The sequence below is a fragment of the Polistes canadensis genome, unplaced genomic scaffold, assembly GCF_001313835.1.
Source record: "Polistes canadensis isolate GaletaPanama2010 unplaced genomic scaffold, ASM131383v1 scaffold_123, whole genome shotgun sequence".
In the NCBI taxonomy this organism is placed as follows: Eukaryota; Metazoa; Arthropoda; class Insecta; order Hymenoptera; family Vespidae; genus Polistes; species Polistes canadensis.
This window is the reverse complement of record NW_014569670.1, coordinates 404,276-419,937: the sequence shown is the minus strand read 5'-3', so window position 1 is coordinate 419,937 and position 15,662 is coordinate 404,276. Positions and strand designations below refer to the sequence as shown.

General features: G+C 29.4%; 2 protein-coding genes across 2 annotated transcripts in view; both read right to left on the bottom strand.

Moving 5' to 3' along the window:
- The window catches only part of LOC106788058 (anosmin-1), a 23,842-nt gene extending 19,263 nt beyond the window's left edge, over window positions 1–4,579 (bottom strand). The window contains exon 1 of the mRNA XM_014750979.1: window positions 4,008–4,579. Within this exon, the coding sequence (XP_014606465.1) occupies window positions 4,008–4,119 (112 nt within the window). The 5' untranslated portion in view covers window positions 4,120–4,579. The remainder of the gene's footprint in view (window positions 1–4,007) is intronic.
- A 1,447-nt stretch (window positions 4,580–6,026) lies between these two features.
- Window positions 6,027–15,662, bottom strand: part of LOC106788057 (aminopeptidase Q-like) — a 10,931-nt gene continuing 1,295 nt past the window's right edge. Inside the window, exons 3-15 of the mRNA XM_014750978.1 lie at window positions 14,797–15,144; window positions 14,432–14,587; window positions 13,534–13,842; window positions 12,750–12,936; window positions 12,209–12,628; window positions 11,861–12,071; window positions 11,336–11,589; window positions 9,275–9,468; window positions 8,954–9,130; window positions 8,466–8,594; window positions 8,219–8,282; window positions 7,808–7,915; window positions 6,027–6,110 (exon numbers count right to left, since the gene is read on the bottom strand). Of these exons, the coding sequence (XP_014606464.1) occupies window positions 6,027–6,110; window positions 7,808–7,915; window positions 8,219–8,282; window positions 8,466–8,594; window positions 8,954–9,130; window positions 9,275–9,468; window positions 11,336–11,589; window positions 11,861–12,071; window positions 12,209–12,628; window positions 12,750–12,936; window positions 13,534–13,842; window positions 14,432–14,587; window positions 14,797–15,144 (2,641 nt within the window). The remainder of the gene's footprint in view (window positions 6,111–7,807; window positions 7,916–8,218; window positions 8,283–8,465; window positions 8,595–8,953; window positions 9,131–9,274; window positions 9,469–11,335; window positions 11,590–11,860; window positions 12,072–12,208; window positions 12,629–12,749; window positions 12,937–13,533; window positions 13,843–14,431; window positions 14,588–14,796; window positions 15,145–15,662) is intronic.

The window sequence follows — 15,662 nt, the reverse complement described above, 5'->3', positions numbered from 1 at the left end:
TATATCTCTTTATTTTTTTAATCTTTCTATCTATTAATATATCCATTGTTCTATATATCATTCTCAAAGAATTCACAAACTTTTACCAATTTTATCCACCCGATCGATAAAGAAAAAAAAGAAAAAAAAAAAAGAAAAGGATAAAGAGTAAGAAAAATTATCTTGCTATCATATTACGATCTTTAACGTTTTACGTTAAAAGGCGAAAAACCAGGCGCGACCTTCTTATTCGTCCGACTCTCGATAGGAATTCCAAAGGAGAAGGATGGAAAAGGATGGGGAAAAGGATGAGAATGAGGATGAGGATAAGGATGAAGAATAAGAAGGAGGAGGAGGAGGAGGAGGAGGAGTATAGTAGTCGAGAAGAAGACTTCGTTCGTTCTCCACGGGAACTCATGGGGACCACGTTGGGTATATCTCGATCAGGATCGTTCGCATAAATCGTATTTTGCTAAATCGAAGAAGAACAATCTTCTTTTCTTTGGATTTTTATCCCTCTCTTTCTCTCTCATTCTCATCTTCTTCTTCATCTTTCTTTCTTTCTTTCTTTCCATCTATCTATTCCTCTCTCTCTCTCTCTCTCTCTTTTTCTTTATTTCTCTTTCTCTTTCTATCTACGTTTAACGTACGAACGTCGTTTTCTTTCACCGACGTTCGAAAGTAAAAAAGACGAATTCCTAAACAAGTTAAGTGCCGATCGAAGGTACCCACCAAGCTATGGTGGTACCGGCTTACAAGCTGCTAAGCCTCTTCTTCTTCGACGAAGCGCCATCCTGGTAAATGCAATAGGAATGTGGAAAACGTTTACTATACTCTTTCTTTTATATTACATATATCTATCTATCTATCTATCTATCTATCTATCTATCTATCTAGCTATCCTTATTTCTAATTCAGAATTTTCAAAGAACTTTTAACTTCCCTCTCCTTCTTCCCTAACCCCCGCTCCTTTTAACCCTCCCACATGTCTCACACATTTTATTATTTTATCAAATATATAATTTACTAATTTTTGTTTTATCTACACGAATAATGAAACAATTCCATTTAATTTGATCTCTTGAAACACTTTTTTTATTTAATATTAACCCTTGTCGAGCAACAAGGTACAAAACAATATTACCATTCTATTCGAAAACCCCCATCGAATTCTCGTGAATTGGGTACAGGGGGAAGGGGGATAATACTGTTTGACCCGATGGAGATATACTAAATCTTCCGTCTCCTATTTATCTTTTTTCTTCTGTTGTTTCTTATCCTTTATTTCGATCCTGTCTCTCAAGGAAACTCATTTTATCATTTTCATTTTATTTTTTTTTTTGTTGTTGATTATTCGTTTATCGTTGTCAGTCAATTTTGATAAGATAAAAGATACTTTAGTTAAATAAATTTTCTTCTTGTAAAATAATTATCGAAAAATGTCAAGAAGTTATTAAACGATAAACTTTCATTTATTTCTTCCTTTTTTTTTCTTTTTTCTTTTTTCTACACCGGTATATACGTAAATGTAATTAACAGTTAAATGTAATCGATGTAATAATTTTCCCTTAAAAACGAATAAATAAAACTTACGCGTATCGCGTATTGAAAAATATCTCCTTGAGATTAAATAATACAACCATCTAAGATTTCGTATGCATTCTGCGAAATGTATAAGGGGAAATATGAGACTATTGCAGTAATGCAATCGAAACATCGAATTGTTTTGCCATTGCCACACGTCGTAAAAAAATACAAGATTAAAAAAAAAATAAGAAAAAGTTTGAGGGAGAGGAGGAGAGTAAAAATTCGCGTGTTAAATTTAATTCGATCGTCTCGAAAGGAATTGGGCGGGCAGGTGAGAACAGGAGGGGGCGGGATCGTGGTGGGTGGAGGCGGAGGGGGGAGATGGAAACAAATTAGATTGTTATCGGGAATATAATTTTTCGCGTGTCGACATTTATTTTGAAATTAACTCCGCAATTGTGTAACGTTAAAAGAATAATGAAAATCAATTCGTTGTATATGTATGTGTATGTGTGTTATTTTTATCTTCCTTTTTTTCATAATTATAATAATTACAACTCTCCAAGAGAATCCTGTTCTCATTTTTCTATATTTTTCGGTTTATTTCTATATTACTCTTTTTTTCTTGATCATTTACTTTAATGTCAAGAAGCACGCGTCAAACATTAGAAAGTTCAATATATATGTGTGTGTGTGTGTGTGTAGAAAGATCTTATAAATATGTACATACGTCTAACTGTTGATCAAGAAGACACATGCAACCATTCGTTTTACACCTTCCGTCTTTCGATCGTATCTGTCTGGATTAGCGGTCCTATCAGACATGTTTCAAATAAACTATACTTCCGACTAGTTCCTGCACTTTTAAATGTATAAAAATGATTCCCCCTTGCCCTCCCCCCTCACTCACTCACTCACCAACCCTTCTTTCCCGATCAATCATCCTTATCTATCCTTTAAAACCTTGTCACACTTCCGTATCTTTCTCTTTCTCTCTCTCTCTCTCTTTCTTTCTCATGGTTTCTATCAAGATTTGTAATTAATGATATTTAACATCAATTAAACTTTGGACGGATTACTTACTTACAAGTTTTGATTGATTTCAAGAAAATGGGATTAAAAAAAAAGAAAATAAAATAAAAGATAAAGTGGAAAAAGAAAAGAAAAGAAAAAAAACAAGGAGATTGTTTTAGAAATCAGTCTGCCCTTTTTATCCTGTACGATGAATTCGGGACTTATTTTATACATAGTAAAGAATATTGTATCGAAAACGATGACTCATATACCTGTTTCCTTAATGCCAGTTCGACTTATTTCACTAAACTAATCCCTGCGATATATACCTTCGAGAGGAACGTTCTTGTTCTCTTTCTCTTTCTCTTTCTCTTTCTCTTTTTCTCTCTTTTCGTCCTGTTCGATCGACTGTTAAATCCTAAATCTTTTTTTCGAGGGAACATGCTAAGTTAGTGTGCGTATGTTGTATATAAACTATCTAGAAAAAGGTTGTCCTTGATCAAATATTCGCGAGTTAGAATAAAGGAACAAATAAAAATCAATTTCTTTGTCTACTTTTCTTTTTTAAATGAGAATATTCGAAATGTATATTTTTATAAAACCACATTTCTAATATAATATATATTTTAAACGAATTTTAAAACAAACAAAAAGAAAATAATACAATTAAATTTGTAACATGGGGAAGCAACAACTCCCCTTTCCTCCCTAAAATTAGAATCCTATAATTTTCTAACATAACATATATTTATTTCTAATATAATATGTATATATATATTTAAACGAATTTTAAAACAACAAACAAAACAAAATACAATTAAATTTGTAACATGGGGAAGCCACAACTCCCCTTCCCTCCCCAAAATTAAAATCCTTTAATTTTCTAACATAACATATATTTATTTCTAACATAATATATATATTTAAACGAATTTTAAAACAACAAACAAAAAAATATACAATTAAATTTGTAACATTGGAAAGCAACAACTCCCCTTTCCTCCCCAAAATTAAAATCCTTTAATTTTCTAACATAACATATATTTATTTCTAACATAATGTATATATATTTAAACGAATTTTAAAACAAACAAAACGAAATACAATTAAATTTGTAATATGGGGAAGCAACAATTTTCTTCCCTTCCCCAAAATTAAAATCCTTTAATTTTTTAACATAACATATATATTTAAACGAATTTTAAAACAAAAACAAAATAGTACAATTAAATTTGTAACATATTGAAACAACCCCTTTCCTTCTCTCCCCAATATTAAAATCATTCAAAAACGATACGAAAAAAAAATAGACAAACAAGAAACAAAAACGTATTAAAATATACACACGTGTAATATACATACATGTATGATTACATATACATATAAAATAACAAGAGGTGTGATTTGTTAAAAATAAAAAAAATAAAATAAAATAATGAATAATCTCGTAACGTATCTCTTTAACCCCTTTTACGATCTATACATACTTTTAAGGGTGGTGGTAGTCGGTGGTGGGCGCCAGCAGCCAGTGGTGGTGCCTTCGATGCTATTGGACCCCGTCGAGTTAGGTTTGGATGTTGGCCTACCGAGTGGAATCATCTGAGCCACTTTGCCAAAGGGGACGACGATTCTTTTGCTGTCAGTTGAAGTTTAATAAAGATGGTTGTTGTTGTTGTTGTTGTGCATATACACGCGCACAGTCCACAAGAAGAAGAATAAGAAGAAGAAGACCAAGAATTTGGAGATTCCCTTTTCTTTTTTTTTTATAATCACTGACAATATGAACAACAACAAGAACAAACTAACAACAGCAGGTCTGATGGTTGATGGTGGTGATGCTGATCGGCATCACATCGGCACAACGGCAACAACGGCAGAGCAACAACAACAACAACAACAACAACGAAACAACTCTACTCGGAGATACGAACCGAACGTTTTAAATAAAAAAAAAAAAAAAGAAAACAAAAATGCAACTGATGAAACAACGAAAACCGTTCGAAGCTTACTTTCCTGACCGGGCCGATCCTGTTGCTGGTGCTGCTGCTGTTGCTGCTGGTGGTGCTGATGCTGATGCTGGTGCTGCTGTTGCTTGCCTGTCGCTTACCTCCCCCAGTACTTCTCCTACTCTAACTCCGGCCCACACCATTCGTTTCCACCACCCTTCTACCACCCATCGCAATGACCGAATCATTAAGTTCAGGAAAGGGTCCTCCTCTTTTGCCTTCGTTAAGAAATCTTTCCGTACTCTGATCTGCTCGATTTCTTTCCTTTATCCTATCCTATTCTCCTACTCCTCCTTCTACTCCTCCTCCTCCCCCCCCCCACCAAATGAACTTCTTGTTTTTTTTATTCTTTATTTCATATATGTAATTCCTAATACCATCGATTAACTGTTATTAGACTCTTTTATAATATGTCATTCTACATTCTTTTTTTGTACTTTTATTATTATTTATAATAATATAACAATTTTTCTAACATAATCATCGAATGCGTTTTAATTAATTCGATTAACTACACTTTTTTTAAGAGACACCTAAAATATATAATATATAATCATACGCATCATCGATTTTTATTAACGTAGATTTACGTAACCTCTTTTTCTTTTTCTTAACATAAGAAAAAATAAAATACGCGTCTAATTATTATTACGACAAATTCTTCTAAAACTTAACTCTTATAATACTTTAAATAGATTATTTCTAATATAATTTACAAAAGAAAAAGGTGAGGTGGAGTCGGGTGGGAGTTTAGGTAAGTAAGGAGACCAAAAGGAAGTTAAGTAAATTAAAATAAAATAAAATATAACATTCAAATGATTTTTATCGACGAGGAGATATTCGTTAAGTCTCTTTGCAAAATTAACGAGAGAGAGAGAGAGAGAGAGAGAGAGAAAGAAAGAAAGAAAGGTTTTATCGTCGACGGTTTCGTGAATAGGTTTTCAGTGGTAAAAGAGAAGGAGAGGGAATGATCAGAGGATCCCCCAAAGGTGGGAGGGGAAGAAAAAGAAAAAGAAAGAGAGAAAGAGAGAAAGAGAGAAGGACAAGGAGGAAAAGAACAGAGAGGGTCTATCTTCGAGTTCTTGGCAAATCCAACCTCGAGCCTGCCGCACAGGTACTGCAACCTGTGTGGCATGAGAACGGGGCCTTCTCTCTTCCCACATAATGAACGACTTCGAAGAACGGTAGTGGCATTGACCTGAATCTATTAGGGTTTTGGTTTGGCGGTATTATAACTTGGCCGTGAATCAATCCCTTACTTAGACTCAACGTTTTCTTCTCCTTCTCGAAAGAGAAAGAGAGAAGGGACTCCCCCCCTTACCCCTCCTTGTCCACACCCAACCCTCTAATACTGAACAAAAAATTCCAATAGGTACATCGTATTCCAATTATTATATAAGATCGAGATCATGTGTTTTTGTTTGGTTGTTTGTATGATGGGGAGAAGGGAATGGGTGGGATTTAGGAGAAAAGGAAAAAAATTCCCATTTAAATCTATAATCATAATATTTCTTCGTCAAATCTTCTCGTACAATCCTTGCTTTCTTTAATTCCGTTCGAGATGATCCTCAGTAGTTCATTCGTCTAATATTTTTGAGAATAAAACACATGAATATTGTTAGAATTTAATATTTTCGTTTACAGTTACTCGAGAATGTATTTGAACACATAGATAGAGACAGTTTTTTTATGTCGTAAAGAAATAATTAATTGGACAAAAGTGATCCTAATAAATGTGAGACTTGTTATTTGTTAAAATAATTTTCTGGTTTAAGTAATCTCTCTTTAAATTTTGTAAGAAATAAATTATATATATATATATATTTTGAATTGTTTGAAAGTATATCTAGAAAATCATTCTTTAAATTCAATTTTATAATATTGATTGGACAAAAGTTATTCCAGTAAATGTTAAAGAGAGACTTGTTTGAAAGTATATCTAGAAACTCATACATTAATTCAATTTTAAAATATTGATTGGACAAAAGTGATTCCAGTAAATGTTAAAGATTTTGTTGTTATCTGTTGAAGTAGTTTTTTGGTTTAAGTAATCTTTAAATTTTGTAAGAAATAAATTATATATATATTGATTTGTTTGAAAGTATATCTAGAAAATAATATATTAATTCAATTTTATAATATTGATTGGACAAAAGTGATTCCAGTAAATGTTAAAGACTTGTTGCTATCTGTTGAAGTAGTTTTCTGGTTAAGGTAATCTTTAAATTTTGTAAAAAATAAATTATATATATATTGATTTGTTTGAAAGTATATCTAGAAAATAATATATTAATTCAATTTTATAATATTGATTGGACAAAAGTGATTCCAGTAAATGTTAAAGACTTGTTGCTATCTGTTGAAGTAGTTTTCTGGTTAAGGTAATCTTTAAATTTTGTAAGAAATAAATTATATATATATTGATTTGTTTGAAAGTATATCTAGAAAATAATATATTAATTCAATTTTATAATATTGATTGGACAAAAGTGATTCCAGTAAATGTTAAAGATTTTGTTGTTATCTGTTGAAGTAGTTTTCTGGTTTAAGTAATCTTTAAATTTTGTAAAAAATAAATTATATATATTGACTTGTTTGAAAGTATATCTAGAAAATCATACTTTAATTCAATTTTATACTATTGATTGGACAAAAGTGATTCCAGTAAATGTTAAAGATTTTGTTGTTATCTGTTGAAGTAGTTTTCTGGTTTGAGTAATCTTTAAATTTTGTAAAAAATAAATTATATATATTGATTTGTTTAAAAGTATATATTTATAATAATTAAATAAAGTATTTTTCATATATAAAATGTGTTCAAATACATTAACGAGTCACTGTATCTATGTATTTATTATTATTAATTAAGTCTAACGATTTTTCTAATAATGTGAATATTTGATTAAATATTAGAAAGATTGAAAGAGATATAAAGATGGATAGAAATAAGGTGAGAAAATGAATGAAGATTCCACGTTGCCGAAGGTAACGTGTTTAGTAGATCTGAAATAAGAAAAATAAGAAGAAGAAGAAGAGAAATAAAATAAAAAAGAAAAAAAAGGTTGATAAAATAAAATCAAATAAAATAAAAGAAATGAAATAAGAGGTAGAAGAAGAAGAAGAAGAAGAAGAGAAGTAAAGTAAAAAAAAGAGAAAAAAAAGTAGATAAAATAAAATAAAATAAAAGAAATGAAATAAGAGGTAGAAGAAGAAGAAGAGGAAGAAGAAGAAGAAAAAAAAAAGGGGAAACGAAGAAAACGAAAGCAATCTCTTTCTCTCACCACGTTCTTGTGCCTCCGGTTCCATGCGACGTTGAACTTGACGTCATTAATTATCATCTCGATTAGTGTATCGTACTTATTGCCACGAGAACCTTTGAAACGTGTTAGCTGAAAAACGAACGGGTTACAGTGTGTGAATTATCGTGAAAGTTTCGCGTGCCATTTAAATTAGACCACATATGTATATATATATATGTGTATGTGTGTATATATATATATATGTATCTCGTGTGAGCCATTTAAATTAGACCACGTGTGTACATGTATGTGTGTGTGTGTGTATGTATCTCGTGTGATACTTTTTTTTCTCTTTCTTTTCTTTTTTTTTGGTCATCTACTAATTTAAATGATACCATTATTAAATCAGATAAAATGTTGTCATTAAGATTAAACGATCTAATATCTACAAACCCATTTAATGTTCTCCTCTTGGTCCATGGTTATCGAGAAACCATAAAATGGATAATTTGTGATGCTAAACAAAACAAAAAAATATCGTACGATCGTTAAAGAAAATTTATTCTTTTCGTGTGTTGTTATTTAATAATGGATAAGTGTAGATTTTTTATTCTTTGCATCTCTCTCTCTCTCTCTCTCTTTTTTAAGGTTTGATTTTATTTCAGTTTGGATATCGACAATTAATCCAATGATCACTTACATGTCATTCATTTCATCGAATTTTTCTACTCGTTCCATAAATTCCATCGCTAAATCAAATGCATTTGGATTACTCGCAACAGCCATAAGCGTTACTTCAATATGTTCCGTTGAAAATGATGATAAATACCTAAAAAAAAACATCTATCAATTAATTTCTATTTTTTCACAATTAGAAATATTGTATTCTCAAATATATTTCTCTATATATCATTTTTAATGAATAATTTTAATATAATGCGTTAACAAATTTTCAAATATATTTCGATAAAGAATAAAAACCTTTTTTCTGTTTTTTTTTTTTCTTTTTCTTTTTATCAAGGTTTAAAATTTTTCAAACTCATCCTCGTAGTATTAAAAAAAATATAAGAGAACTACGTATTAAATATTCTCGTTGGAGAGTAATTCGATTGGAATATAAATAAAATTTCTCTTATTATTTATTGGTACAACCAAATGGAACATTAAAAATAATCACATCAATCATACCATTCGATCAATGTTGAATTTGGAGTACAACCAAGAGCATATGCCAGGCTAAATTTATCGTTTTCCTTTGGTTCGTGATATTTAGCCAATAACTTGAACCATTGTTCCGTCGAAGAAAATTTAGCATACGTGCAATAAACCCAAACTAGAAATTCCGACGAAAGATCTTGTTCGCTTCTTCTCGAAGGGGAATGGTGGAGGAGGGGAAGGGGGAGGGGGGATCATAAAAATAATAATCATTATGATTTATTATTTCAATAATTTTACGATTGAAACAAACAAAAAATATTTTCAATTGACACCCAATCGTATAATACGTACTCGGTAATGGTGGTATCGTTTAATAATATTTTATCCACAAAATTGTAAAGATATTTTAAACAACTTTTGTGACCGATCCAGCATGCCCATTTTGTTAATTCGATTTGAAAAGTATTCCACGTTTCCATATCGGTCTCGAACAAATTTTGTACTTTCGATTGATAAACTTCGTCGATTAATTTGCACGTCATGAACTGTGACAGATAAAGGAATAAAAATAAAAAGAATAAGAAAGAAAGAAAGAAAGAAAGGAAGGTCACATAAAAAGAAAAATTTTGTTCCCCCTTTAATACAATGTAATAATTTTCAAACTTAATTTTCTATCGTCAAAAGTATATTATACTTGACAACTAAAATTTCGTTATCGAATGAACGAACGTGTGTTACGAGAAAGAAAGATTTTTTTCATAAAATAAATTAGCCTTCCTCCTCTTCTTCCTTCTCCTCCCAATTACCAATATATTTATAAATAAAATATCGTATAAATAATAAAAGCAAATTAACAATATATCTGCGAAACGTTACGAGCTGACAAAATACAATTACATACTGACACTTAATTATTATTCTTACTGAACAAAATATTATACATACATATATATATGTAATACACGTAACAACCATTTATCTTACAAAATATATATCACTAATTAATAAAAATACTAAGGTCAGGATAAAAAGAAGAATAAGAATAAGAATAAGATGAATAAAGGAAGCCAGAAGCAACGAAGGGGAGTTTAAAAGATTCCCTCGTGTTGTTTCTTTGGACGAACGAAGTTAGTAGTAGTATTAGTAGTAGTAGTAGTACCTATACAATCGAGTAGTCGAGTAGGATTCGATTTATGTAAATAAATTCTCGTTCTTTGGATTGGGAGAGAAGGAGGATGAGAATAAAGAAAGAAAGAAAGAAAACAAGCGGAATAAAATGAGCCAATGCAAAGCAAAGTTAAACAAATCAAAATAAAGTAAACCGAAGTAAAGTAAAGGAGGTAAAAAGAAAATAATAAAAAGAAAAATGAAATTAAAAAAAAATAAAAAAAAAAAACAACAAAGATAAAAATAAAAGAAGAAGAAGAAGAAGTTTAAATGGTTTTTCGACCCTTTTCAATGATAATTTCTCCGAAAAGGAAAGCTGTGTGTTACGTAGCAAAGTGGTTAATTAAGCGTTCCCGAAGACTCGTATTTTGGTGCAAATAATGATTAAGTCTTTCAAGGCCTAATTGAACGTCGAGTCGTAATGACGGGCGGCAAGCTATGATCGCTTGTATTCCTGTCGAAGGGATAATCACTTGTTTTATGATGCTATACTTAAGACTTAACTGCACATAATGGGCGACATAACGGAGAACAACGTGGTAAACGATTTAAGCCTTTAAGCCTGTTATCGGTTATCTTGCATATCTTATCGTTTAGGTAGTAGCGGCATAAATTAATAATAAAACTGGAAAACATGCACACGAATATACGAATACGTAAAATACGCAAAACACGCAAACATACACGTGAGCACGCACGCGAACATCTTATATTTTTCTTTTATTTTTTTGAGAAAAATGTAACTTTCTAAATCGATGAAAACAATTTTTGATATCATGTGTATATGTATGTGTGTGTGCTTTTTTTCTACCTTTGGTTCATTTTTGCATGAGGAAAAAAATTATACATCGCGTGTAATAATTTTGTTCGCAAGTTTGTTTAAAAAAAGAAAAAAAAGATTATAATAAAACACACACACGCGCGCATACATATGACGTTTATTACGCGTGCGAATGTATTTTTTGTACACGACAAGGATAAATATACATTTACGCGTAATTTGTTTTATTATTGTGTGGATAAAACACAAATCAGTTCGTACTTTTATTATCTTACGAATAATTGAATTATGTTATAAACTGTATTATGAATTTTTTGAGGTTTGTTTATATAAACAATTTATCTTGAAAATATAAATAATTATAAAACGTACGAAATTTTATCGTTCAGCTTAATAATTTCATATTTGTTTTACACACTTTTTGTATTATTCAAATAAAATAAAATAAAATATATAATTCTTACCATAAAAACGTGAGAATCCCAAAGACGATATTCGATATACCCTAAGGCATCCTTCACCAACAACCATACATTTGTATCTGTATTAACGTTCAATTTAAGAAGAAATTTCCAGATCAAAGTTTGATCGAGTAATCCTTTGTTGAACATAGCAAACGCGTCACTAAGTATCTGATGTTTTGTCGTATCCGGTAAAAGATCGAATCGATTTATTAGAAATTTCCAATTTTCTTCGTCGTAATTTACTCGATACAATCCTGTTGAGAAAAAAAAAAAAAAATGATGGGATAATGTAATAATAAAAAAGATTAAAGAAAAAATCTGATATTAAATATCCGAACGTTATATTATAACTTCATCTCGTTAACGTTTAAAAATATATTCTCTCATTTTGTTTTGTTTGACTTTTTGTTTTCCTTATTCCACCCCTCTCTTTCTTTACTTTGATTTTATTTGATTTTAATTTATTTTTTTTGTTCTATTTATTTGATCCTTATACGAGATGATTATATTATTTTACATTGTGACCTGTTTGGTTGATATTAAAGAGAATCCATTGATTATTGAAAATTGCTTCACTCAAGCCAGTATCATTAATCACCATGCGTCTTTCATGCATCCATGCCTTAGGCAACGTCCCATCGAATCGCTGATCACTTTCGATTGTCCACGTTAAAGGTATACACCATAATTCCTCGCTCGTACCATGAACGTTTAAATCTTGCCTATAAAATCTCTCCTAAAACATTTATCGAATGATTCTTTATTGTTATACTTTGATAGTTATAATAAATGTATATATATATATATATATAGATACTTGATTAAAAAAAAATAAAATCTATGGTGTGTGTAATTTTTGTTTGTTTTAAAAACCTGCATAAGTTCGACAAGACCGGTATCGTTATTTCTGTTAACATGAACAACAGGAAATCCAGCATGATTTGTCCAACCTTTCATAATATTTTGAATAGAAAAATTATGAAATAATTTGGACAATTCGATTTCTTCTTGAAATATATCCCATAGATCGTTTTGATCGGCGACACGATAATAATACGTATGAATATATTTTTTAATCGAAGAATAAAATATTGTTTCGCCGAGAAAATGAAATATCATATTGACCAGGCAATTGCCTTTAACGTATGGGGTAGCATCGAATATATCACTAAGTTTTTTCCCCGTAATATTTAAATTGAGATACAACGGATGTGCATTATCTTTTTCTTCTTTTTTAAACATTTCACGATATTCCATAGCCATAATATCTTGTACACTCAAAGACGATTCGATCTGAAATTGGTAACCGTAATGGAATTTAAGAAGAAGAAGAAGAAGAAGAACAAAAAAATTCAATAAAATAATAATAATCAAGAAAATGATCAGTTTCTCTCTGTCTTTCTCTCTCTCTCACCATACTTAATGCCTTGATACCAAAGAAAGATGAAAAACCTTCTTTTAACCATACTTCAGACCACCATTTCGGTGTTACCAAATTACCGAACCATTGATGGGCCACCTCGTGAGATGCGATCATAGCAAATATCTTCTTCTTATCGATATGTTGATTTTTATTATTACGCAGAAGCATACTACTCTCCCTGTAAATTGAAAATATATATATATATATTCAATTATTTTCTTTTTCAATTTATATATTCTAAATTATTTTCATCTATACATAGAAAATAATTCGATTATAATAACTATAAATTTCATTGTCAAATGTATATATAATATTAATTATCTAAACAAAAATAATCGTATAAAAATTTTAACAATAATGATCTTGAATAAAATTGATCAAAGATAAATATCGTAAATTTGATAATACAAATATTAAGAAATTATTATTTTCATCTATACATATAGAAAATAATTCGATTATAATAACTATAAATTATTGTCAAATGTGTATATAATATTAATTTTCTAAAAATAATCGTATAAAAATTATTACAACAATAATAAAAATAAATTATAAATATATAAATATTTTATCCAAAATTTTATAATACAAATATTAAGAAATTTATTTCAACGAATTAGCAGTGGCTTTTTTGTTTTTTAATTCTAAATCGACAAAAAAAAAAAAAAGTGAATTTTTTGTTCTCGAATTTAATAAATTTTGTATCATCCAATACATTATTCCGAAAGTGTATATAAATATTAACGTAGATATGCACAGTTTAATATACCGAAACGTAATGAGACCCCAATTTTCCATCGCCGAATACGCCAAACTTGGTACCGCTATCATGTCGAGCTTGTCCAAGTCGTAATGGAATCCCGTTAAATTTTGCATGAGCCTGACTATCTGTGGTATTAAATTTCCGATATACATGGTATCATTTTGCACGTATTTTCTTGCGAACACATTATGAAATGGCCGTTCGGTAACATTAATTTGATAACTTTGAAAGTCAGTCACCATGAAAGCGGTCAGATACGTTGACATTGGTGGTGTTTTCTTGTAATGATCCCATACGTGATTTGGTATATCGTTACTAAGAAATCATAAGGGGGGGGGGGGAGGGAGGGAGGGAGGTGGTTAAATATTATGTCACGTTTAATATCAATTAGTATAATATATATTTTCTTTTTTCTTTCTTTTAACAACATTTCTATTTGTTGTTCGATCGGTATATTGTTTTTTTGTTTCAAATAAATCCTCGATATTTATAATAATTTTTTTACGTGGACATAGATATTATTTATTTAAACTATCTTACCTTTTTTTAATACTTGACATATTTTAATATTTATTATGATATTTCAAATAATTCTTAATTCTATTATTTTATATTATTCATTTCTTATTTCACATATAAAAATTCTTTTTGAATATTATTAAACAAGAAATAATTATTTTGTTAAATTTTATAAGATAAATAATTATTTCTGTAAAACTTGAAACCTTGATATTATTTTTTTTGTTCTTTTTTTGATTTCACTCTTAAAAAACAATCTTCCCATTTCTTTTTTGTTTGAAAATGTGTGTGTGTGTGTGTGTGCTTTTTTGTGTTATTTCGTTCATATTTGAAATTGATAGAAAGTTACAAGAAAGTAGGATTAACGATTTAAGTAGAAACTTACATTTTCTCTGTAGCAATTCGAATTGAATTAGAGTGAGTCCGCATGTCGACCTTTCGACCAATCGAGATTCGAAAAGGAGCCTTCATCGAAGGCTCATCAAAGCATGGGAAAGCTCTTCGAGCAAAATCAGGTGAAAAATTCGATACTGCTATCCATCTGAAATAACGGAATAAAATGAACGAAATAAAAGAAAAAAAAAAACAAACCAACAACAAATTGTTTTTCTTTCGATTAATTATTATTTTTTTTTTCTTACTTTTTGTTTACTTTTTATTTTTTCCTTTTTTTTTTCCTTGAACAATTTTTTATTTCAACGCGTTTTACTATTTTATAATTCGACGTATTAAATGAAATAACAAACTAACCTGGTAACATTGGTGATTTCATCTTTGTATTTGCTACGAAACAAACCGACAGGTTTTTCGTTCAAATTACCATTGTATTTTATTTTCATAAGATATATATTATCCTTCGTCAAAAATTGTAATAGAAAAATATCGAGAAAATCATCGTCCCTAATGGATACGTAATTTTCAACGATGTAAGTTTTGTTGTTTTTGGAACTAACGTAACTGATGATGCTGACGTTTTGTATATTTAATTTGTGAGAATGGAGACGTATGTGTTTCGTTGATTGTTTACAGTAAAGTTGAATCTCGACTTCGCCGATGATTTTAAAATTGTTCTCTGTCAATAATGGAATTATTTGTAATCTGTAGAAATAATTAAAACAATCAAACGTTCTTCGTAATTGTTTCTCCATTTACAGAGGTAATTATTTTTATATATATATATGTGTATGTGTTTACGTGACCATAATTATGAAAGTAATTTATATAAGTTAAAATTAAAAAAAAAATAAATAAATTTATAATTTACATTATATATTATTTGAAATTAAATTAATTCAATATGCATTATAATTATAACGATATTGTCAAAAATAAAATTTTAATATAATTCTTTTACATATCTCAAAACAAAGGATATAATTGATCAACAATTAGATTATTTTCATAATTATAAGCTCATATACATATATTTTTTGTTCGTTTAATTTTATTTTTTTCTTGGATCATATATTATTTAATCAAATAAAAAAATAAATTTAAATGATCAACAATTAGATTATTTTCATAATTATAAGCTCATATACATATATTTTTGGTCATTTAATTTTATTTCTTCTTGGATCATATATTATTTAACCAAATAAAAAAATAAATTTATA